Source organism: Gossypium hirsutum, chromosome A05 (genome assembly GCF_007990345.1).
Source record: "Gossypium hirsutum isolate 1008001.06 chromosome A05, Gossypium_hirsutum_v2.1, whole genome shotgun sequence".
Lineage (NCBI taxonomy): Eukaryota > Viridiplantae > Streptophyta > Magnoliopsida > Malvales > Malvaceae > Gossypium > Gossypium hirsutum.
In genome coordinates this window covers 10,610,946-10,636,170 of record NC_053428.1, presented here as the reverse complement: position 1 = coordinate 10,636,170, position 25,225 = coordinate 10,610,946, and the positions used below count along the sequence as shown (strand labels likewise).

General features: G+C 32.6%; 3 protein-coding genes across 4 annotated transcripts; 2 read left to right on the top strand and 1 right to left on the bottom strand.

The window, feature by feature from the left end:
* The first annotated feature begins 5,112 nt into the window (after positions 1-5,112).
* Positions 5,113-12,110, top strand: LOC107941162 (subtilisin-like protease SBT2.2). The gene is made up of 10 exons (XM_016874702.2): positions 5,113-5,899; positions 6,511-6,664; positions 6,948-7,345; positions 8,248-8,343; positions 8,670-8,742; positions 9,179-9,461; positions 10,260-10,591; positions 10,783-11,053; positions 11,139-11,420; positions 11,519-12,110. The coding sequence occupies exons 1-10, from the start codon at positions 5,655-5,657 to the stop codon at positions 11,926-11,928; spliced, it is 2,544 nt and encodes an 847-aa protein (XP_016730191.1). The 5' UTR covers positions 5,113-5,654; the 3' UTR covers positions 11,929-12,110.
* A 195-nt stretch (positions 12,111-12,305) lies between these two features.
* Positions 12,306-17,880, bottom strand: LOC107941163 (testis-expressed protein 2). Of its 2 annotated transcripts, none has more exons than XM_016874703.2 (7): positions 17,516-17,880; positions 17,211-17,428; positions 16,209-16,866; positions 15,341-15,683; positions 14,458-14,549; positions 13,989-14,183; positions 12,306-13,099 (listed from the first exon to the last, which is right to left on the bottom strand). In XM_016874703.2, the coding sequence occupies exons 1-7, from the start codon at positions 17,687-17,689 to the stop codon at positions 12,545-12,547; spliced, it is 2,235 nt and encodes a 744-aa protein (XP_016730192.1). In that variant the 5' UTR covers positions 17,690-17,880; the 3' UTR covers positions 12,306-12,544. The 2 variants fall into 2 exon arrangements, with proteins under 2 accessions (XP_016730192.1, XP_016730193.1); XM_016874704.2 differs by lacking the exon at positions 17,516-17,880 and adding an exon at positions 17,087-17,130 and having other exon boundaries at positions 17,211-17,392.
* Positions 17,881-18,939: 1,059 nt separating this feature from the next.
* On the top strand, positions 18,940-23,837 carry LOC107941157 (gamma-soluble NSF attachment protein). Its single transcript, XM_016874692.2, is given in 10 exon segments — positions 18,940-19,081; positions 19,272-19,339; positions 19,466-19,550; positions 19,747-19,905; positions 20,605-20,742; positions 21,261-21,339; positions 21,762-21,841; positions 22,791-22,920; positions 23,616-23,636; positions 23,638-23,837. Coding segments are annotated over 10 exon segments (891 nt in total). The 5' UTR covers positions 18,940-19,034; the 3' UTR covers positions 23,722-23,837.
* The last annotated feature ends 1,388 nt before the right edge of the window (positions 23,838-25,225 follow it).

The window sequence follows — 25,225 nt, the reverse complement described above, 5'->3', positions numbered from 1 at the left end:
TAAAATATATTAATTTATTTTTTATAAATTTAATTAATAATATATGTAAAATAAAGGGAACTTTATAAAATTTTTATATAGTATTACATTTTTAATTTTTTTTATAAATATATAACTTTAATTAATGAATATATATATAAATGTATAATTTTAATTAACGAATACATCATTAATTCAAAAATTAAAAATTTATTGAAAATGTACGCAATTCTTTAGAGGGGAAAAGCGAACATCCAACCTATGATTATTAATGTGATTTAATTGTTTGGTATTTTTATGAAATATATATACATATATATCATTAAATATACACAAAAAATCACTTTAATTTGTTGTACATTGATAATATTATTTAATCTTAAAACTCAACTTGATAATCACTGTTACTGTTAATAAAATTAAAATGTTTTGTAAATATTTTTTTGACTATTTTGTTTAATCTATTAAGTAGATCTAATTTAATCATTGAAGAAGTCATAACAAAATTAGTCATAAAAATAATCTCAACAAAAAAAAGGTAATTAAGGGAGAAATGAACGAAGAAACATGATGTGATTGTTTTATAATAATTATTGACAACCTAAAATCATTAAAGGTGCAATGTTTTCCAAAATTTATATTAATTTATTTAATTATTGGTTGAACGATATATATAAATGAAGCTATTTTGCATTTTTTTATCAAATCATTTTCAAATTTAAATAAAAGAATTCTCCAATATTTTTTTACAGTATTTTAGTTAATGAATACAAAGCTTTTATTTAATTTAATTTTCATATTTTATCATATCATATCATTTTCATATTACATTAATTGATAAATTTTCCAATTATATTACATTGACTGCTGATGTAGTTGGGTATAATAATAAATTTAGCACTTAATATTTTATTAATTTAGTCTTAATTCTAAAATTTTAACAAATTTAATTCACAATGTTTACACATTATATCAATTCAATGTTGATTTTAGAAAATAAAAAATAATATTAAAAACATGTAACTTTAGAATAAAAAATGACATTAAATTTTCCTTTTAAAATTCATTAACTAAAATACTATAAAAATATACACTAAAATAAAAGCTTCTTATTTTCATCAGCAACCCTAGAGAAAAGCAATGCTGCTATTAAGAGTTATGGTAAATTATTTGTTTTGCTACCGTCGTTACCTGCAATTCAAATGCTAGTTTAAATTGATTGGTTACTTATAAGTTTGCATGGATATAATGTATAAATATTATAAGTTAAATTTATTAATTCTTTTAGAATTAATATTAAATTTATTATTATACATAGCTATATTAGTTTTTATCTCGTGACTAAAGTCATTAACAATAAAGTAATTAAAAGTTGCAATTAATCTAATAAGAGTGACTGAATTAATAAAAAAATTGATGATTAAAATAATATCATACTAAAACTTTAGTGATTATCTAAATAGTTTATCCTAAAAATTTATAAATATTTTTTTATTTTATTAAATAATTAAAATATACACGACAAAGAAATCGAGGGAATATATGATTAGTAAGATTATTTCAAAAGATAGGGTTGAATCTCAATAAATAAATATATTAGGAGGATGTAAATAAATTCTCAACACCTAACTTGCTTAAATATATCATTTAAAAATTTTAAAAATAAAGAAGACCAAGTACGAATTTTGAAAATTAAAGCTAAATGATTTAAATAAATCATTTAAAATTGAACTAAATTATTTTTTAATAATTATATATTTTAGATTTTTTTTTCTAGTCCAACTTGGATTCTAAATCAATCAGTGAATGAACTAGCCTTTCTAAATACTCTATCTAGAGGCTATAATTATATATTAAATTAAAATTAAAAAAAATTAATTCAAGTTTAATTACAATGAAAAATTATTTAAATATTTTAACATCATAGCATTATAATTATAAACCACAAATATGGACTTTTTTTTTCAACCTTAAAAAATATTATTAAAAAAAAACCTTGTGAACAGGGGCGTAGCCCGGGGGTTGGCATGGGCCCCGGCCCCCCTAAAATGAAAAATTTTATTTTAGGCCTTTAAAATTTTTTAAAAAATTTAAATTAGTAAAGGTAAAATTATACTTTGGCCCCCCTAAAATTATAAAAATTTAATTTAATCTTTTACAAATTATAAAAATATAAACTATAAAAAATTAAAATTTTATCTGCCCTAAAAAATTTTTCTGGCTTCGCCCCTATTTGTGAAGCATTACATGAATTGATACAATACTTATAAGAATGATTACACAAAAAAAGAATAAAATACAAATAAATTCCTTCTAAAAAATACAATGTCTAAATTTATAATAATGCTTTAAACATATGGAAAATAGTATAAAAATACAAAAAGCAGAATATTCTATTTTTCTTTCAAAGCTTTTTATTTTCTCTTTTTTTGTTTCTCTTTCTTGTGCTTATATTCGTTCCCATTTCCATAGGCCAAAACTCAACATCCACAATGGAAGACAAAAAAAAGAAAAACAACTGACATAATTCGAAGGCAACAGATCTATAGTATCTTCATGTATTCCATATGATTTTCCTCATGATTTCCATTGGGTTAAATATTTATTTAATTTTGCTAATTATAGATAAAAATTTAATGATTGCAATATATTCTGATTTTTTGGTACTATTGTATATTTGTTTATTTTTATATTTTTTATTTTAAAAAATTTAGTGACTTTATTTTTTAAGTTTAAAAATGTAGGTATAGTTATTAACATTGTTAAATTTTATTTGTTAAATTTTTTGGTGTTACAATTTGAAATTAAAAAAATTACTCACTTGATATTTGTGCAATAAAATAGTATTGTAATGGACTTTAATTTAATAGTGTTAATAATACTTAAAAATTCACATAAACATCTTAATCAAAATAAAGTAGTTAGATTAACTAATGGTATTATAAGAGTTGAGGTACCAAATTATTTCAAAATTGAAGTATAAAAATTAAATCACAAATTTAAGCGAAGTATAGAGATCATAATTGAAAATTAGGGTCGGTTTGGATGGGCGGTGGAGTTCGATGCGTTTAGTTTATTTTTTGTCTTACACTACAGTATTTAATCTCATTACGACTACTGTTTTTATACTAACTGTAGGTAAATGTACTGTCTAACTAAATTCACCTTTAACTATTCTTATATAATCTCAAAAAATAAAGAGATTAAAATTGAAATTAAAAAAAAATAAACAAGATTGAAGTAAGAAGGGTTTAGGACCTTTTAGGCTAGTATAGATTAAAAATAATAGATGAAACAAATGGAGGAAGCACGTAGAATAAAAATAAAAGAGAAAGTGGATGAGCAATGACCACCATAGGATGGGCAGGCCAGCCCACCATCATTATCTTGTTGATGCCATGATCCCACTATCCTTCCACTTTTTTCTCTTTAAATTTTTATCTTTTTCCTTATTATATTATTATTTCTCTTTCCTTTTTGTCCTTTTCCTTTTTATTATATTATTATTTGCTTGTTGGTGCCATCTCCAACCTTTTCCCAGTTTAGATGCTGGGAAAAGATTTAAATAAAATGAGGTTTGAGACCAATTTTAAGAGAGTATGAATGGAATGGAATTGGAGTGAGCGAGAAAGTACTACCGCCCTAAGGTGTTATGATCCCTACTAAACCCACAATTCTTTCAAAATTAAGTCGGTTAAACTATGTGTTTATCATTTTAATATATTTTTATGATAATAATATATAATGTAATATTGTTAATAGTTTTACATTAAGGAATTTCTTTTACATAATAAGCCTTTAAACTTCGATTAAGCTCCCTATTTCCATGGGCAAAAATCCCTAATTTTAAGGGTCGGCATGCGAAATGCGTGAATGATTGCTCCCTTACCTTTGTCAATTTCAGTGATTCAATAAAATAACAAAAAAATATTTTATTGACCTATCTACCTATGTCTTCTCTAGATTACTTACCACTACAACCCTTTTATTATTATTATAAGAAACCGTCAGTGTTGCCAAATGAAACTGTCCACGTATTTTATATGTTATTGAAATTCGAAAACAACACCATCATCATTTAACACATTGGAATTTACTCATATATTGATAAAAGTAAAATTGAAATTTCAAAGATTTTAAACATCCATATTTGAGCTATACATGCACAAGTTAATTTGAGTTACCATGAATTTTGAATTTAATTATTCCAGGTTTATATATAATAATTAAATTTGATGAAAACTATTGTTAAATTTTTAATAAGAGATAATTATTTGATATATTAATAATAAATTATTTTTTGTATAAAATAGAAGCACCTAATCAACTTAGCCTAGCCATGGACAAGTGACACCAATCTTGGTGTTGTGAAGAAGGCTAATAATACCATCCGACGGTTGCATGAGGAATGGTAGAAAATTTTTAATTCAACAAGTAAAATTAAAATTTTATCACATGTTTTATTTATTTATTTTAAACTTTTTTAAAATGTTTTTAAATACATTTTAATATTATATTATAAATTTTTAATTTTATTTGTGAAGTTAAAAATTTCTATGTTTATCTATTGAATAATTATTTTAAATAAAAATTAAAAAACCGTAATATATAAATTTTTATTTTGTGGCCTACATCTCAACACCAATGTCTCTCAAACAACTTAAACAAATGATATTATGATATATGTCAGTATTAGAAAAATTATTACATTAATCATAATATGGTATATCTTAATATTAATCATTTATATCAAATGGTAAGTAGATTTTCCAAAGGTTCATTTTTGATATAAAATATTTTAGAATTCAGTCCTCAAATTTCTACTTGAATTATTAGTTAATCAATACAAAATTTATAAATATAATAATATTTAATATTTTAATCACACAGCCAACTATTTCATTTGATAATTTACGAATAAAAAAAAACAACTTTTGAACAGAATAGAAATTCATGAAGTCTGATTAATTCAAAATGGTATTTTTAAACTATTAAATAAATTTTAATACAAAACATTTTTGATAGTAAAAAAACTAAAATGAATTATAAAATAAATAAAAATGATTTTTATTTTAAACTTTTAAACCAAATCAGATGCATAAATGAAGTAAAATGAAAAGGGAAAGCAGGTTAGAATAAGGTTTTTGTTTAGAGTGATGTTGGCAGGGCATAGTTATATGCACCACCAAGAATTGGAAATGGAGAAAAACAAAAAGAAAACCAACGTTAAGAAAAACAAAGCACAGCATCCAAGAAAAGTTATAGATTCTCTCCAGTCTCCATCCATCCCCTCATAGTTATAATCCTATTTCCTAACCCTTCCCTTCTTTCATATAATTAAATTTATGAAAAACAAGTGGTGGTGTCAGAGCCCCCTCTCAACTCTTTCCATCGAACTACCAGTATTTCTTAATTAACGGCTCTTTTTTCCTTTTACTCTTTTTTGCACTTTCTTTCTTCAACTACAGCTGTTCTCACATTCCTCCCTCATAAAGGAAGGATAGGATTTCTTTCTTTATCCTCTTCGCCGCTAGTTTTGCCTTCTTTAACACACAGCCCTAAACCCCATACATTACCAAGGTCCCTCTTTGCTTACTGATCTTTCTGCTTCTTGTTTCATCTTTCAGTGAGACGGTTTGCTTGGTTTAAAATCTGGGATTTTGTTTTCACTCAAAATGGGCAACTTTTATTGCCTATATTTGGTGCTGTTGCTGTTTTGTTTTGGGTTTTTTGTGAACACTCTGAGTCAGGCGGATTCGGGTTCAGATGCAATTACGGCTGTTTATATTGTGTCTCTCAAGCAAGCTCCTGCCGCTCATTACTTTGAGGAGCAGCTAAGAAGGCATAATCATCATGGTCATGGCTTCCACCATAATTCTTCTTCTTCTTCAGGGAGATTAAACAGGCTTCACAAACCAAGGCATAGAATTTGACTCTTCTTTTTTCTTTAACGGGGTTCCCCCCTGAAATTAACTGCTCTTTTTGTCCTTCTTGTTTTAACAATTTAAAATACTTGGTTGGTATTTTTGAAGTGTAAATCTGTGTTCTAATAGTGTTCTTTTTTTTGGGGGGGTGTTGAGTGTTAATTATTCTTTAAACAAGAATGGGTCCTTCTGTTTCTTTCTGTGGGACTTGGGTAATTGTCAAAGCTAGCAAATGTTTTCCCTTTTCTGGTCAAATTATTTTCTAGTCAAATTATTAGTATTACTAATTACTACCCAAAAGAAAAAGTTCCATCCTTTTTGTTTAGACGGAAACTATTATTTGTACTTGCAAAATACTTTTTCAGATACACACTCTGTGAAAAAAAGGGGAAGTCCTCAGCTTCACCATGTTGACATTTGACATTCTTAAATACCCAATAATTTGTCTATAATTTGCTGAATGCTGATTATTGTTTTTGTTGTTCTCCTTTTTTTCACTTCTCTCAAGCTGCATATATCTCTGTGTTTTTCTTGAATTATTATAGGTTGTTTGGAGATGTAAACAATTGACTGACTCTTTGTTTTAATCGTATTCTTTTATATTTAGGAATAATTCAAGATATCATCCAAGTTCTGGTTCGTATATTTCTCGAGTTCATGATTCTTTATTAAGGAGAGCCTTGAGGGGGGAGAAATATCTGAAGTTGTATAGTTACCACTACTTGATTAATGGCTTTGCTGTGCTTGTCACCCCTGAACAGGTATAGTATCAATCAACATTCCTCATAATTAGCCATCATTTTGTCATATGCTATCATCACCATGCTTTTGAGTGTTTTTTTTTAAATATTATTGTATTTCAGTATAATATTTATTTATACATTTTAAGTACATAAAAATATGTTTGACTTTTATTCTTGGTGTAGTTTTGCATATCAGTTAGACTCTTGGTGTCCCAGATGCATATAAGCTTTTAATTTAACTTTTGAAAAATTTCATATAATTTAGGCAGAATGATCTTAGTTGTTTTCTTCTATTTCTAAGGCGAACAAGCTTTCAAAGAGAAGAGAAGTTGCAAATGTTGTGTTGGATTTCTCTGTTAGAACTGCAACCACTCATACTCCACAGTTCTTAGGTCTGCCAAAGGGGGCATGGTCCCAGCAAGGGGGATATGAAACTGCTGGAGAGGGAATTGTAATTGGGTTCATTGATACTGGTATTGATCCAACTCATCCCAGCTTTGCTGATGACATATCTGAGCATTCATACCCAGTTCCAGCCCATTTTTCTGGTGTTTGTGAGGTGACCCGGGAATTTCCTTCTGGATCATGCAATAGGAAGCTTGTTGGAGCACGCCATTTTGCAGCATCTGCTATAACAAGAGGAATATTCAATTCTTCTCAGGACTATGCATCACCATTTGACGGTGATGGTCATGGCACGTGAGTGAATCTTTTTTCATTTTTGTGGATCATTGTTGAGTTAGTAATATTTTTTTGTTCTTTTGTGAGTTTGATTATCAAATTGCTAAGTTGCATGGGAGAGAAGGAACAACTTCAACTACTGGATCTTAGACAGAAACTTAACATTAAAAAAATTATATCATAACTGTAGATCTGACTAAATTTAATTATTCTGCTTTCAGCTAGACAAAACATGCTATTATGAGAATTTACTAGAAAAATAATAGAAACTTTGTGAGCTCCTTATGCTACAAAAAACTTGCGAGTTCTCTATATTGCCAGACCAAAGATGCTATTATGAGAATTTATATGATTCTGCTTATCATGGTTGTAAATCTTGTGGTCATGATTCCCATGCATTTCTCAAATTCCTCGAGAACCTTGTAAACTCTATATGCCACGAATAAACTTGTTTGATCATCCTTCTCTTTTCTGGTGGAAGAACTGTCATTGAATATATTGTGTTATTCTTCCCTCCTTACTCGCTTATGGATAATTACATGAGAGTGACATACTTTTCTCTAGAATTTTAATTGTAGTACTTTGCACACCTTTTGTCCACTTTAGTGCCATTTGTTTTAACAAATATCATATTGTCTTTCTATGCAATAATGTCTGTGTTGTTTACACAATATGATAACGTGAATCAAATTGCTTGATGTTGAAATCTGAAAGATGGTTGTTTTTCTTGAATAATTGTTAAATACTATAGACAACCTTCTTGTCACTTAATGTATGAACAACAGGCTTATGTAGTTGGAAAACACCACAATATTGTCAATGCTGAATGATATGCAATAAATTCTGATTACCTGCTTATGGGTGATTATTTGCTTTGACTCAATATTCTAATGCTGGCAATGAATATAATATTAACGCAGGCACACAGCTTCTGTTGCTGCAGGAAACCATGGGATTCCTGTGGTGGTAGCTGGGCACCACTTTGGAAATGCTAGTGGGATGGCTCCTCGTTCACAGTAAGTTTATAAACTGAATCTCAGTTTTCAATTATTTACCAAAACTACCTCACTACATACCCAACCCCACTTTTTAGAAAAAGACCTCCCATTCGGAGCAAATTAATGCTTCACACTTCGAGCATGAGTCATTTGCAATTGTCATAGAACTATTATTTAACAAATTGAACAAATTCCTGAGTCATTTCATTCTGATGAAGTTTGGCTGCTGAGTCTTGGACATGATTCCAGCAGAATTTTCTGAGCAAGGTTTACTATAAAGATGCATTGGACCCTTTTCTGTTATTTCTATTTAAATATACTAATTATATGGTCATATTTTCCAGTATTGCTGTTTACAAGGCTTTGTATAAGAGCTTTGGAGGATTTGCTGCAGATGTAGTTGCTGGCATAGACCAGGTGCGTCATAGTTTGAAAATGGAAGTGCCGAGTAGTATTTGGGTTATGAAAATTTAGAGGGACTTGATTCGCTAAAACCCTTGAACCACATTATCTGATTTTTTTCCCCTAAAATATTGCAAAATTTTCTTTCTATACACATAGTATATCCTTTGTTACAAGAAGCCTCATTTTTTACATTTGCACCAAATTGACATGGCTTTGTTTTGGAAGAAGCCCTTTTGTTAAATCTGTTTGAATAAAGGAAATGAAAGGCATAGTGCAGCATCCTAAGGCAACTAGGAATATTTTCTTAGGTCCTTTGGCAAGATTTCAATTGGAAATAAGGGGTCTTCTTGGGCAAGATTTTCTTTTAGCTAAAGAGAAAATAAGGAATCCTTTCTTCCTTTGCAACCATTTTGATGTCCATAATCGCATTATCATGATACAAATGCAGGCAGCTCAAGATGGCGTTGACATAATAAGCTTATCCATAACTCCCAACAGGCGTCCACCTGGTATTGCAACATTTTTCAATCCCATTGATATGGCATTGCTATCAGCTGTGAAGGCTGGCATGTTTGTTGTGCAAGCTGCTGGCAATACTGGACCATCACCTAAGAGCATGTCTTCTTTCAGTCCATGGATCTTCACTGTTGGTGCTGCCTCTCATGACAGAGCATATGCTAACTCCATCATCCTTGGAAACAATGTAACTATTCCTGGAGTTGGACTTGCACGTAAGTTTACCTTTAAATCTGTTAGCTCCTTTACTTATCTGATGGATTATATGCTCTTTATTTGTCATGCATGCTTTAACAAATTAGCAAAGAAAGAAAAAAGAAGCATTGGATTTTCAGACAAATTTTAGTTTGAATGAGCTTGGTCTGCTATTTGAGAGTAGGAAATTTGTGGTCCATGTTGAAATATTATGAAGTTAAGCATTTTTGAAGTGTTTGCTACAAAATTGAAACAGAGGAGGCAAAAGTAGGGCCATGTTTTAGAGATGTTGAAATCGACTGTTCATCTATACCTTTTCTACAAATTGTATTTGTTGATACAAGTAAAATATTTTGTACTCTCTTCATTTGAATGGTGCATTGTAGTGTTGATCCTATACATGCTGGTGTGATATAGACATCAGATCAGCTTAAATGAACATGTGCAATCGGTAGAATAAATTGTTGAATCCTGGAGTTGGTTCAATTATGCAAATAGTTATGGGACAGTTAATACTAATACTTGTACGAGCACCCCATCACAAGGGTATTGCCTAGTTATGGCTATACCAAACTCAGTATTTTTTCTTATACTGTTTTATTATTTTAGCTTTTTTTTCATGCATATTCTTTTTCTGTGCAGGACTTTTGTTGTAAATTTCTCTCTTCCCCTTCATTGAATGATTGTTTCATTCCTGAAATTTATGATTGATTGACGCATTGATTGACACATGCAATTGCTGTTAATATAAATTCCATTCAGAGTCCCATTATTAGTAGCTTACATAATGCTTACATTCTTCCTCTTCTTTTTGGCAGCGGGGACAGATACAGATCAAATGTATACACTGATTTCTGCAGTTCATGCTCTATGCAATGAAACAATACTTGCCAATGATATGTATGTTGGCGAATGCCAAGACTCGAGTAACTTCAATGAGGAACTTATCCAAGGAAACCTGTTAATCTGTAGCTATTCAATCCGATTTGTGCTTGGACTTTCTACAATCAGGCAGGCCTTAGAAACTGCGAAAAACCTCAGTGCAGCTGGAGTTGTGTTCTACATGGATCCTTACGTAATTGGTTTTCAGCTTAATCCCACACCATTGGAAATACCTGGCATCATAATTCCATCCCCAGATGATTCAAAGGTGCATGTTCTACATATGTTTCAATGTCTTGATTCTTTGTTTTTAATTGAATATTGGGGGGGGGGAGATATTTGAAATTCTTTCTAAAATATCTGATAAATTGTTACCAGTGTTAGAATTTGGTCTACTCTCTCTTCCTCTCTCAAATGCAACCAGAGAATTTACTAATATATTATGATCGTGGTGACCAGATTTTACTCCAATATTACAATTCATCTTTGGAAAGAGATGGGCTTTCAAGGAAAATTGTTAGATTTGGGGCAGTTGCAAGCATTTCAGGTGGACTGAAGGCAAACTACAGCATTACTGCTCCAAAGGTTATGTATTATTCGGCCAGAGGACCAGATCCAGAAGACAGTTCTCTAGATGATGCAGACATAATGAAACCGAACTTGGTTGCCCCTGGAAATTTGATATGGGCTGCCTGGAGTTCTCTTGGGACAGATTCAGTTGAATTCCAAGGTATTAAAATAGACAAGTAATGGATACTTCAGTTAAAATTCTATATAAGCTGCATAATTCTTAAACAATTAACTTGACTTTTTAGGTGAAAGCTTTGCAATGATGTCTGGAACAAGCATGGCAGCTCCTCATATTGCTGGGCTTGCTGCACTGATAAAGCAAAAGTTTCCTCATTTCAGTCCTGCAGCCATCGCCTCTGCACTTTCGACAACAGCTTCTCTTTATGACAAGAGTGGCGGCCCCATAATGGCCCAGCGTGCTTATGCTAATCCTGATGTAAACCAGTCTCCAGCAACACCATTTGACATGGGCAGTGGTTTTGTGAATGCTACGGCAGCTCTCGATCCGGGTCTGATCTTGGATTCAAGTAAGCCATTCTGCTTTTCTAAAATAACTTTTCTGTGAGACATTCTGCACTAGCTGTATGTGCACCTCAATCTTATCTTCTATACTTGCTTGTTGCAGCTTATGAAGATTATACGTCTTTTCTTTGTGGCATCAATGGTTCTGGTCCAGTGGTCTTGAATTACACTGGTCAAAACTGTTGGGTCTATAATTCGACGATTGGTAGTGCTGACCTCAACCTGCCATCAATCACCATTTCTAGACTGCAGCAATCGAAAACGGTTGAAAGAACAGTGACCAACATTGCTGGCAATGAAACGTACAAAGTGGGCTGGAGTGCTCCGTATGGGGTGTCGGTGAAGGTCACTCCAACTCGATTCTTTATTGGCACGGGAGAGAAGCAGATCTTGACCATAATGTTTAATGCAACAATGAACAACTCTGTCGCCAGCTTTGGGAGGATTGGACTTTTTGGAGACCAAGGCCATAAACTCAACATTCCGTTATCGGTGATTTTAAAATTTTCTTAATGGCTGACGAATAAGAAAATTGTGATTTTGGTGTGGGATAGGGTGTTCTTTTGTGTTGGTTTTTCTTCGCCTCCTTCAGCTTCTATGGATTTAACCAATTTTTTCATTCAATTTATCCTGTAAATGCATAAAATTACTTTGTAATCTATAAATATAAAGATCAAATAATTTGTAACGGTTCATTTAGCCCACTTTATCCATCCTTTTGCGTCTGGCACATGTTCCACGTAAGGCATGCATGAGAATCACGAACAGAAGTTTTTCAAGGCAAGGGAATAAAATACTGAAGATAATTCTCAAGTGAGTAATTACTACTAAAGTTATTTATGTTTGAAAAAAGTTGGTGGGAAGGTACTGGTATTATGGAACTAAAAATGTAAGAAAATGAAGCACATTTAATAAACAATGTATAACAAGTCCCAACATATATATTTGTATTTGATGAACAAAAGTAATTGAATTAGCTAAGGAATAACCCGCATAAAGCTCATCCCTCCTATAATAACAATAAAACTATTCCATTGATATGGTTCTTCCCTGACTTCCTCCTGTTCACATTTACAGTCATTTTGAGCTTCAAAGAATGAATGCCATCAGTTATTTGTTTCAGTTGGTCTCAAGGTCCTCTCATTTTCTCAACAATGTGCCTACCCCTTTCTTCAATGTGACGCTTCTTCTCTTCAAATTTCTCTCCCATTTTCTTGGTCAAATCGATCATTCTTGCCTTCCTCCCCATCTTCTTTGGCCTTGAATCATTCTCATCACCCACATCACTCTGCCTTTCAAACTCACTCAAAGACCTAGATGATGACTGAGTATCAGGAGTTGCTCTATTCTGCTGGTATGTTTCATGTGGTTCATCGGTTGCAAGTAGGGGAGTTCTTAGATCTTGTGAGGACCTAATCTTTGCAGAAGAAGAAGCTGCAGAGCTCGACGAGGCTTCAGACTCAATGACCGCAGGAGAACTCGAGGTTTTCCTACTATTTTCCTTTGCTTCAGTAGGTTGAGGACATTGAGCGGTACGCGCAATGTTATTATCCATAACTGCGTCTTGATTAAGCCATATAAATGGGGCAACTTTCCTTGGGACCCAATCATCTTTTTCTGCTAACATCCAAGGAATGTATGCACTTTCACAGTTGGGGAGCACCATTGTTTCCCGTATAGCTGCCTGCACAAATGAAGGAAGCATCAGCTGAAGTTCACTTGGCAGTTTTCTTTCATTGTATTAATGCCAAAGTTCAGCAAGAATATTGTGGCAAATAGCTCATTCTATGTTTTTGATGGCTGAAGCAATGCCCAGAGATTGAAAGGTAGGTCTAGTTAAGGATCAGATCATATCTCAAGGGAACATATTTGAGATAGGCATGATTGGACTTGTAAGAAGATGCAGGTAATTAGATGAAATAATATTATTCAAATAATTGAAGAGGCAATTTAGCCAACACAATTAATAATATGCAGAATCAAGAATCATATCATCTTCAATCTTAAGATTCCAAAAAGTCTAATAACATAGTAGAAAGAGACTGATGGTTCCAAGGGATTATAAATGTGGAGAAAACACCCTGACAAATTAAAAGGAGGTAAAGCAAAACTCACCGTGAAATTTTCTATTTGTCAAAAAAGTGTATATCAGGGAAAAAAGAGCTCATAAAATTCAGTGAAAAGTTAAACACCTCTCCTTAATTGGGAACATAAGGTGTGTTAGTCAAGGCTGTTGGTGTAAGGAATTTTATTTATATGGATGTCACTGTCAACTGCTTAGCTCCTCATTACAAGTTAAATAATGTCAACTCAGTAGATAAATTTACTTTAAAACCAAATAAAATTGAGAAAATAATCCACTTTGTTTTATCACATAACTCCTCTTCTCTTTCAAAACATGATTTTTTCTCCTTTTCAAAAATACCCATTTTTACTATTCCATGTAGGTGGTGTGCCAAATTCTAGCGAACATGCAGAAATGTCAAATAAGTTGTCCAATGAATAACATGAAATAGTAAGAAAAATGTTTTTCACCAAGTAATATGTCTCTATCCAACAAATGATATTCATACCTTAAACCGACCGATCAAGAATAAAGCAATATGTCCACTAGTTATCTTGTGTTCCCCAACAGAAGACTCAAGGTCAAACTCTATATCAGGCATGGACGTGAAGCCAAACCATAACTGATCAGAAGGGGGTGGCTTTATATACAACCGTAGTGTTCCTCTAAGGGATGAAATCCTTATCGACAAAGACAAAGGCACCTGCAATTTCAAATACAGGTTATGTTTGATCCTAAAATACCAAGTTGACAGTATTTCAATGGCAGCTTTAATAATATTCCATTTTTTTCAGTTTGCAGGATCTTAAACTATCTATTTTTAGAGAAATTATAAATGGGGACGACGGAACTAAGATTGCATTAACATTCAGAATTTGTTCCTTGATTACATATATACCTTCATAACCCTTGAAAGCCATTTTTATGAGATTTTCTAAGCAAAAACACTTATCTGTATGAAGAGATTATACACAAACCTGTGAAACCTGTTTGGCTACGGAATTTACAACAGCTTTCCATCGAGAAACACAACTTGTTGTTGGTGTAGCTTTAGAGCCTTTTACACCTTCTGAAATCCGAAGAGTGAAATCAAATGATAAAAATAGCAAGAATTTACCCTGGCCAGATTAATAAAAAGAAGAAACAGACAAGCAGAGGATCAAATCAGAATTATACTTAGATGAATCAGGTGAACCTATAGAAGAGGCGCATTTGAAAGAGAATATTTTCTTTAAAGCCACACTACGAATGCCAGTTCTAGTTCTTTTAGCATCAGGATGGACAGGAGCCTATGTTTGTATTACTCTCTTTGTTATACAATCAACCTTAGGTGACTCCCAACAAACCCTACATGTAATGCTTAGGTTTTCTTTGATATTGTTCAAATGATGCAACCAAAGAGCACTAGTGTGAAGCATAGGATATTTTATTTCTGTTATTTTACTCCTTCATATTCTATTTCTCCTGTTTTTTGCAATAATTTGAGAGTATAGTTCAGCTATAAACGCTAACTACATACTCTCAAACCCTTCCCTCAAAGCTGCCCTACAATAGTCTCACCTTAGCTTTGACTTGAAAGGTATAAATCCTTTTAAGGGAAAACCTCTCATATCAATTAACTATGGCCAATTCTCCTTTGCATAACTATTCCATGGTTTACTGGATCTCAAACAACAAAGCTGACCACTAGGCTCATGTTGGTGACCTTTGACTAGGAAAATTTTCAAGTTGTGATTTACAGTTCCTACAGAAGGTGCTAACTTTGATCTTCACCACTGTGTGTCCAAGTGCTTTTAACATAAATGGAAATCCACATTTCTCATAATCACGTCATAAATTAGCAATCATTGTTATACTAACCAACTTTAGGGTCGACCTCATCCTCTTCAGGAAGATTCAAATGCTTTCCAAAACGTTCAAAGCCTTCAAGAAGGTCTGAAGAGACATTCTCAACAGAATTTGGTTCTGAATTTGAGTCCACTAAGCCTTTTTGAAAATCTTGGTCACTAACTTCAAGTCTTGTCTCAACGTCTAACAGGATTCCACCAGAATATTCAGCATCAACTTCGAATGCCCATACCTCATTCATGTCTGTAGCAAGAAGCCTCATTGCATGGATATAAGGTGGGAGACTTCCAATGTCTAAATCAGTACAAATGACTTCACCTATGTAACTGGGGGTCCTCATATTGGACAATGTTCTCTATTATATCAAACCATAAAAATAATCAGAACCATTTTCGATGTGCATTCAAATTCGTTTTCAAAGGAACTAATTAGATGAATACCTAGAGGGCAAAACAGTCATTGAACATATAAATAAACACAGTGATGCATAACAGTACACTCAAGAAAAATGTAGCCTACATTGACACCAAAATATTGGGAAAAAACCAAATTTCGCAGGTAATTGTACTAATAAAGGAGAGGTCGAATCAAGAAACTCAAAACAAATCCCTTGAAGCAAACAAAATAGGTTTCCTTTTTCCCCTGTTATGGCTGGAAAACATATCGAGCAGTCAAGAAATATTTTTTTTAAATAATAAAAGATGTAAACAGAGCTATACCTAGCAGCAGAAAATATGTTTATTTTATCCTTCAGGGAGTCAAAAGAATAGATTGGACTGAATCCCAGAATGCAATACATGAACCACCAAGCAACATGAAGAGGCAATACCGAGCACAAATTTAAAAAAAAAAAAAAGATTAATTTTGGTGACCATCCAACCTGAATCCGTGCTTGAATAGAACTTTTCAATCCTGCGTTTCCTTTGATATCAAAAAAGATTCGAGAAATTAACAAGTTCCAGCAGAGTGTCCCTTCATCGACACTAAACTTGTCTTGTTCCAGATCAGCATCAGAAGCAACAGAAGTACTTTGACTTACTGAACGAGAAAAACCTTGTGGAAATGGACATGACATATTTTCTTCAGTCAAACTGTTTGGTACCTTGTTTGTGACTGAATCTTGGAATGGCTGCTGTTTCTCATAAGTCTTTCTATCTTCACGGGCAGTTTGAGATGTCCAAGTTCCTTTATTTTCCATTCCAGGCTTAGCCTTCTTGGAAAGCTTTCTCCAAAATAACCTAACTTTTGATGAAGATCCATCACTTCTATTTCCCTTATCCATTGGCTCAGCAATGAAACCTGAAGAGGGTTTCATAAATGATGGATATCCAACATTTAAAGATAACAAGTAAGCATGGAAGTCTTCATTCAACTTAGCGAACCAGCTCAGCTTTTCTTTATCCTCGCATGAAGCAAGACGAAGAGCTTTGCACCATGACTCCTTCTCCCAAGAAGTCTCCAGATAAAGGTAAATGATTTTACTTCCATTGTAGATGGCCGAAGTTTTGCTTTCCACCTTTATTGGAAATCTCTTGGCCCTGTCAAACCATTCATACAAGGGCAAACGAATGAAGCACAGGAAAATATATTGAAAGCATAAAACTTAGAACAACTGATTAAGCTATATGATATCAGAATGATAGTGTACGAATGTGAAAGGAGAGAAACCAAGTCTGGCATCTATATTCTTAACTCTTAAGAATGAGAACACTGTTATGCTGGCAAAAGCTTGATTGAAAACCCAAAACTTGAACTTACAATCTAAAACAAAAGGATGGGACGGATAGGCTTGAGAGTTGAGACTGAAGTAAAAAAAATCATTGTAGTAAATACATGGACATTGAAGATTTAAGTAAGAAAGTGAAAGAAAGGGGCAGAATACCATTTTCTTGAGGGTAAATTGGTAGCGGAAACAGCCTCAATGACGCAGCCCTTAAGGGGAACAGAAGTGCGGGAAGCATCAGAATGTGTGAAAACTAAGCACTTTTCCTGGATTTTGGCATGTTTTCGAGCAGGGGAAACCTCCAAAGGCACGTCCTTTTTCCGCTTCTGCTCTCTGGGTACTGGAATTTTTTCTGATTCAAGAACCCAAACAGTCCCCTAACACAAACACAAGATGGAAGCAAGTTCAAAATCTTAGCAAAAAGAAAAAGACAAAGGACGCCATGGATGTGGAGGGGGAGATACCTGCTTGTTGTAAGCGAAATCGAGAGAAGGTTGGGAAGGAGGATTCAGGGCAGCAAGAGATTCTTGTTTGATCCTTCGATTCAATCGATTTAATACGAAAAAGAATACCGCCACTTCCAAGCTCACAATTGCTAACACCCCAACAACCAACCCAACCAAGAACACGCTCACCATCTTTTGATTCGATTCGATTCGATTCTTGCAAAAAACCGAACGAACAAACAAACGGACTCACAGAGGGTCTAGTGTGGTGTATCCTGTTTTCTTTTCTTTTTCTTTTCTTTTCCTTCACTTTCTTTCTTACGCGGTAACTTATTTATTTGATTAATAACTTTTTTCATATTCCCTGCTCCATGGATCCAACATTTTAATAAGTTTCTTATCCAATTCTATATTATTTCCAAAATTTTACAATATTAAATTAATTTTATTCTATTATTAAAACAATAATTTGACCAATCATTTTTTTGTCCAAGGTTAGGATTCCAACCGTTCAATGCTTCTCGATGATGGTATTAAAGCTTTCAAATTATTCTTTCCAAAGAAAAATAGATACTTGACTCTCATTAACGGATATAAACTCAAATACTTTGCGTTGAACATTTAAATGCCTTTCTTATTTTATTCTCAAAAAAATGTCTTTCTTATTTTACATGTCTCTCTTATTTTTAGTGAAGAGTATCTGCATTCAGGTGTCTCACTTCATTTGCATTTTTTTTATTAAAATTTCCTTTTTCAGCATTTGATATCGTATTAAATTTTGCCTTTTTCTTCATTCCATCATTTGTCACTGAAAAAAAAAAGAACCCTTAATTTTATTATAATTTATAGCTTGAAATAACAAATATAAATGAAAATGTAGATAGGGCCTGAGTTTATCTGGATTTATTTTGATTTATATTTTTTAAATTTATTTTAATTTAAAGACATAATCATTTATTTGGCTCTCAAATTTTATAAAAAATTATATAATCTTTTATTTAATTTTTCATTTTTTTAACTCTTAAATTTATATTTTTTCATCAAATTACCTTAAAATGAAAGAAAAAATTAACTATTTTTTAACTTTGTTTACTGATAAACACATAACTGTCATGTGGATAACACATCAATATTTTTTGAAAGTATTAAAAAATATAAAAAATATTTTTAAAATTTTAAAAACTTAAGTAAATGCTAACATATCATCTACGTGGCAATCCACATGTATACTATGTTAATTTTTCGATTCATTTTAGTGTAATTGAAAAAAAATGTAAGTTCAATGTCTAAAAAAGAGAAAAAACTAAATAGAAGGTTAAAATTGGAGCACCAAATAAATCATTATGTTAAATTTATGATTTAAATTGGAACATAATTAGAAATATATGATTAAGTCCTTCACTAAAAAAAAATAATTAATTACACATGTTTTTAACTACCTATTGATTTTTGTTATGAACTTCTAATGCTTAAATGTGTAGGTGTAATTTCATAAAAGGAAATCCAATCAAATTCCATTTAGAGAAACTCCGACGCAATGTCCGGTTCCGATCCCGGCAAGCTCATCTACAAAGCCGACAATTTGTAAGCCTCCTTTCCTCATAATTCTTACATTTTAATCCAATCGTATCCTTTGTAGTGTTAATTTTATCAAATCAATTGGAGGGGAAAAGCAAAAAAAATGGAAAAATCAATTAATCACTATCCTCCAACTTGAATTCAAAAAAACGTAATTAACGTATTACTCTTATATATGCGTGAGTGTGTGTTGTAGAACAACGCTAAGCCTTACAAGGTGGAGTGCTGATTGGGAAAGTGCTACCCGTTTGTATGAACAAGCTGGTAATGCTATCTTTTTACTATTATTCAACATCTAAGATTTTTGTCATTAAAAATAGCATTAGTTGTTTTTATATCAAAATCCAATCTGCAAATGTCATTGTTCATTGATGTTCATGTTCCTTGTAGCCAATGGATTTCGAGTTTCGAAAGATTATGAGAATGCTAAGTCGGCATTCGAGAAAGCTTCCAAAGGACGAGAGATGCTATCCTCGTATCCTTTATTACTATAATCCATGTTTTGCAATTCACCATATATGTACTTCGCCCAGCTCAAACGATTATAACTTGAAAGACTTCGATAGGTCTTTAAGTCCGAATCCAGATAAAAGAGGGTTTGTTAATGGATCTGCAAATGTACTAAAGGAGTAAATATTTATCACTTTTGACATCCTTTATAAGAAAATCAGTCCCTGGGATGCAGCTAAAAGCATGGAGTCTGCTGCTGCAATAGCAAAGTAACTACGCAACTGGACTGAAGTTATTGACTTTTATAGAAAGGCATCCGAGTTATACATGCAGTGTGACAGACCACAATATGCATCGGATTCACTCGCCAAGGCTGCCCGGTATGGACATTGCTTTTACACTATTTTTTCCGGATTATTTCATGATATTTTCTTGGTTATTTTAAATAACATAACTCAACCTTCCCCTTTACCGCTTTATAGGACAGGCACTAGGGTACATACCATGAAAATTACAAGCTAAACTAGAACAATGTTCCTTGAAGGCTACAAATTACAAAATTAAAAGCCTGACTAGCCATGAAAATGGAAATAAACAGAAACAGTAGCATTCATTTTTAGTCTCCCCTTTGAAAAACATGAAATCCAATAATTGGATGGTAAAGAGTCGAGGAAGAGAAAACAAAGAGGAAATATTAGAATCTCAGTGTGGGTCTCAATTAAATATTAATGAATTTTAAAAAAGTTGCCGCATTCAATCATTTAATTGCCCCTTCAAAGTGCTTGGTTTTGAAGATGTGAAGCATTTTTTGAAATTTCAAATTCAAAGATTCCAGCAAAGGGTTGAGCTTCACTTGAAAATTTTTCTCTTCTTTGAAGTATGTAAAACCTGGTCTTTATCGTTAAGATGCGAAGAGGGAATGAAGATGCCAATATGCATTCAAATGAATATTCGAGGAGGGTTGTCAATATTTTTTTGTCTTTGTTATGTGTGTATTTGTTACTTTGAATTATTTTCAAATGAATCGAAATGAACATTACTTATGTGGTTTTCTTTCTTAATTATTTGGTCTTACGTAGTGCTGTGGAAGATGCTTTGCCTAATGATGCCATTAAACTGTAGGGTGATGCCTGTGTTCTTCTTGAAGATGATCGAAAGGAACAGATGGCCCTTGATCTATATCATGCTGTCACTAATATTTATGTAAAACTTGAGAAGTAAGCTTTTGCATCTTCTTAATATATTGAGATACTGATATTTGTGATTGAGAAAATGAAAGTAACACCATTTTACATCTTATGGTCCAATTTATTCGTAACATTAATACTGCTATTTCTTAAAATGAAAGAGCAGCAGGAACAAAAACTGGACCATGAATTTTATTTTTGCAAGCATATGAACATTAAGTCATAGTTAAAATAGGGAACTAGAAACTCTTTTTGTTTTCGTATTTCGCTAGAGGATTTTTAAATGCATTTATGTTGCATTGACCCCACTCTAGAACTAGGGAGTTCAAGTTGAGTAGACTGAAGCTAGGGCATTTTGTTGCTACTATTTTTCAAGCAATTGTTGGCCTTTAATTGTAGAGTTTAGTTATGCTACTAGTCCATGTTTACCACTGGCAGCTTGCGCTGGATTCATGTGTTGGAATGCCTGTAAATTTGGGAAATCTTTTCATAGGCATATAAGCAAACCTTGTAGGGATAGGAGTCACTTATGGTTTTGATATCCTCAGGTACACAGATGCTGTAGCTTTCCTTTTGAAATTGGGCTTAGCAGCTGATAAGTGCAATGCTACAAATAGTCAATGCAAGGTGTGACATCATATTTCGCATCCAAATAATTTCGCATTAAATGTCCAATTTGTATATTATATGTCAGATACTTGTTTCACCAACAAACTGACTTGTTAATCAGATTTTTTAAGTACTGTGAAGCTTCCACGCCGGAGAACAATCATAACCTAATAGAATGCTTCGTACTTAAATTATGCGGAATGCAACACAGTTCTACTTAAGTTTATTTTATATTTTATATTTCTTTTGGATCGAGAAAAGCATATCCTTATACAGGTGTGATACTAAGTTAATCCGATGAAGCATTATAGGTGTAGATCTCATTTGCTATTGTCTGCTGCACAAGTGACTACTTTTCCATTTACATGTTTTGCACTGGCTTTCTTATTAGTATTGAAGGGCTGCTTTATCAATAACATTACTGGCTTCTTTAATTTCAGGCGTATCTTAGTGCAGTGATCGTGTATCTTTATGCTCATGACTTAAAGCAAGCAGAGAAGTGCTACAATGACTGTTCTCAGTAAGCACAGTTCTTTCTCAACTTCTTTTGAACCGCTAAGCATTGGTGTTTTGTGGTTCTCTTGTATCTACTAATCTTGTGATGTGCTAAGTGGCTCACAGGTATCTGATCTTATTAGCACAACTATCTTTCAAGTGATATATGGGTACTCATTGCAGTTAAACATGATTCCCCTGCAACTGAAATCAACCTTCCCTCAATGTCCTAAATACCTATGATAAAACTATCTCAAAGGCATGTTGTTGTTTTTGTGTTTTTAATGTGAGATTTTTCTCAACATGTATTTCATTTACACGTCAATCAAAGGCATCTAACCACTAGCATCGGTTATCTGCTCTGGGGTCCTAGAACCTTACTGGATAGTAAATTCCCTTTTTCTTTTCCTTTTATACAGTTCTTTCCTTTCCCCTGAAGAGGAAAGAGAAGTGCAGAGCCAATTATCAATTCACTTTACACTGATGACTTGGGATGCTTTTGTGTTTACTATCACCAAATTATGGTGGTGCAGATTCTATTCTTATTCCTCAATCTAGACACGAATCTTCATGGATGTCATTTGTTTTGGTTGTATGCTTTGCTTGGGAAAGAAGTAAAGCAGTAGAACAAGAATAGTGAAACATACTGCTTTGCTAATGGGATAGCTACTGGTTTCTGGATTGTTAACTATGAAAAATTCAACAATTATGTTGCCCCTTTCTTTTTCTTCAATAAACTTTTATGCATTTGAATGGTTGGGTTTAATGCAAATATTGACTCCGCAGTTTGAAAATATGTTACATGATCCTTAATATTAGTGCTGTAGCAGAAAGCGTCTAGAAATCAAAAGGACTTTGATTTTTATTTTTTTTTTGGGGTGGGGGTGGGGGTTCTATCTTTATCCTGAATTATGACTTTTGGGTTAAGAAAAACTGATATAAAATAGTATTATCCTTGGATTTTCTTTTTTCAGGATTGATGCTTTCTTAAGAAGTGATCAGAACCGCTTTGCGGGTAAACTCCTTTCTGCTTACAGAGAAGGTGATGTAGAAGAAATCAAACGTGTGTCTCAGTCAAGATCTATCACTAATCTTGACAGTGTGGTAAATATTTTTTACCGTTTGCACTGTTGTTTTTGGACATGCATGTGCCTCTCTTACAACAATGTGAATGATAGTGTAAGGACTTTACATCTTTTTCTGCATGGTACAGTTGGGTTAAATCACACATCTAAGGTAGATCTGATATGCCTAAAACTGTGCAGTCTTAGGCTACACTTAAACTTTCAAGTGCAAAGAATTTGGTAACATTTGCAGCTTCGGCATTATTGTGTCCTAACTATGTAATCCAATTGCATTTCTTTTGACATTCTCCTGGTAAAGTTTTGTACATAATTTTTTTAAAAAATATTTCTAAAATGTGGAATGGGATGGTGGGATGCACAAACGAGAGCGCTCCCACCCCCCTTTGCTTAACATTTATCTTTTGGTGTTCAAACAAGATATCAGAATATGTTTTTCATTCTGCATATTATCTTCTATTGGGTTGGCCGCTGGCTGGGAAGGCATTAAAGAAAAAACATGTGGTGGTGTTGAGGGTACTGAATTTGAGCTCTGTTTCTGGTAACGGGGACGGTGGTAATTTCTATGTTTGTTTCCTCAAGTTGCACCATTATTTGAGACAAATCTTTTTGACAATCTGGGTTGCTTTTAAATTATCCATTTACAGTTCCATGTTAATATTGCAAAGCAGACATAGCCAATTGCAAGACATTTGACTGAAATGAAAGTGGGTGCAGATCATAAAGCTTGCGAGGAAGTTTGCCTACAGGTGACGTGGCTGCGTTTAAGACCAATGCTGCTATAGGTGAGGGAGAAGCCCTGGATGAGAATGACCTCACATAGATAGAATTTACCTTCGGAATTGTCTCATTGTAATTACATAGAGGCATCTTGGTTTGATTCTGCTTGGTCATGTTAAAAGGATATTTCATCTTGTAAAGAGTTGCTAGTCTTCACAACCGGTAGCCCATTGGCCATTGTTGAAAATTTGTTCTTTCTCCTCTTACATTGTTACATCTATCCCCTTAATAATACACAACATCTAGAAGTCTCCAGAGGACCTTATAGTTAAAGATTTTCACAAATAAATAAATCAACAGTAATAGAGTCCATTGCTTATTAACCCCCCTATAAAAACTCTTATCTGTCAAAAAGTAACTGTTATGCACCTAAAACATAGGAGACATTTACAATTAACATTTAAGATTCATATTATATTTGTTTTTTTAATTTTGAAATAAAAAATTATAATATATTAATAACAATATTAATTAGTGAGATTTACAAATATAATTTCATTTATCAAGTTTTATTTTCATTTAATAAAATATTATTTATATATTTTTATACAAAATTGTTTTTTTTATTGAAATAATATCTTAATTAAAATTCATATTTTTATTTCACTTAAGAATAAAATTAAATTAACTCGACTAAACTTTGAGTCAAGATGCTACTATAGAAAAAGAATCAGTTCTATAACAAAATTGACATTTATAATGAAATGTTTATAAAGAGTGATTGTTGTAGAGTAGGTTGAAAGTAACACGAGATAGTATGCATTTTCTTTACCAACACATTCATCATGCTTTGTCATCAAATCCAATATTAAGAAACAAATAAATATGCATGTGATTCTGTCTGTTGGCATATTTGACTTAATTTCCCACTTCTCTTTCCATATTGGTTCATCTGTCTTCAGTCATTCTATTATTTAGCTTGTTGGCCATGGAAACCATGCAAACATGGAAAGAAACAAACCTTGACACTACACAATCAAAATTTTAAAAGAACTGTTCAAGATATTCTGTAGTAGCAGACACATTCAGCAAGATGAGTAGGCTCATTTAAAGAACTAAATACGTACTACAATTGAAAAAATCTTGCTAGGGATAAAGTTGAGGTTACAATGACACCACTATGACATAAGCTCCATATTTCAAGTTCAAGATAAACACAATATTTGAGGGATAGTCAATTAGGAAAATCTCTAGCCTGATGGGAAAGCTTAGAATTCCTAACATTTCACTTCACAGCCCAACCAGCAGTTCTTAATCATCTTCTCTTTCTGGAGGCAGACCACAAGGCAGAAGCATTTTCTGCACAATTTAAGATCAGAAACAATTATACCTTGAACCTCATTTAGCCACCCAAGATGTTGTCATTTAGTAGGATAATATAAATCAAGACTCATTCTTACAACTAACAGAGACTGACCAGGAACTGAGGACCAACACCCTAAAAGAGACTGATTATTATTCTGAAAAGTCATTAGTAGGTACAGAATGTATCCAAGAGTCTCATCTTTGGCATAGGATACACCTCAAATATTTGTTAATAAGTCTAA

Excerpts from the sequence above, each read along its gene's own strand:
- LOC107941163 (XM_016874703.2), bottom strand. The coding sequence starts at position 17,689 with ATGGTGAGCGTGTTCTTGGTTGGGTTGGTTGTTGGGGTGTTAGCAATT. Across the intron at positions 14,550-15,340 it reads TGAGGTCGACCCTAAAGTTG|AAGGTGTAAAAGGCTCTAAA; the intron begins GTTAGTATAACA and ends TTCGGATTTCAG. Across the intron at positions 13,100-13,988 it reads TCTTGATCGGTCGGTTTAAG|GCAGCTATACGGGAAACAAT; the intron begins GTATGAATATCA and ends TCATTTGTGCAG.
- LOC107941162 (XM_016874702.2), top strand. The coding sequence starts at position 5,655 with ATGGGCAACTTTTATTGCCTATATTTGGTGCTGTTGCTGTTTTGTTTT. Across the intron at positions 6,665-6,947 it reads TGCTTGTCACCCCTGAACAG|GCGAACAAGCTTTCAAAGAG; the intron begins GTATAGTATCAA and ends TCTATTTCTAAG. Across the intron at positions 7,346-8,247 it reads GACGGTGATGGTCATGGCAC|GCACACAGCTTCTGTTGCTG; the intron begins GTGAGTGAATCT and ends ATATTAACGCAG.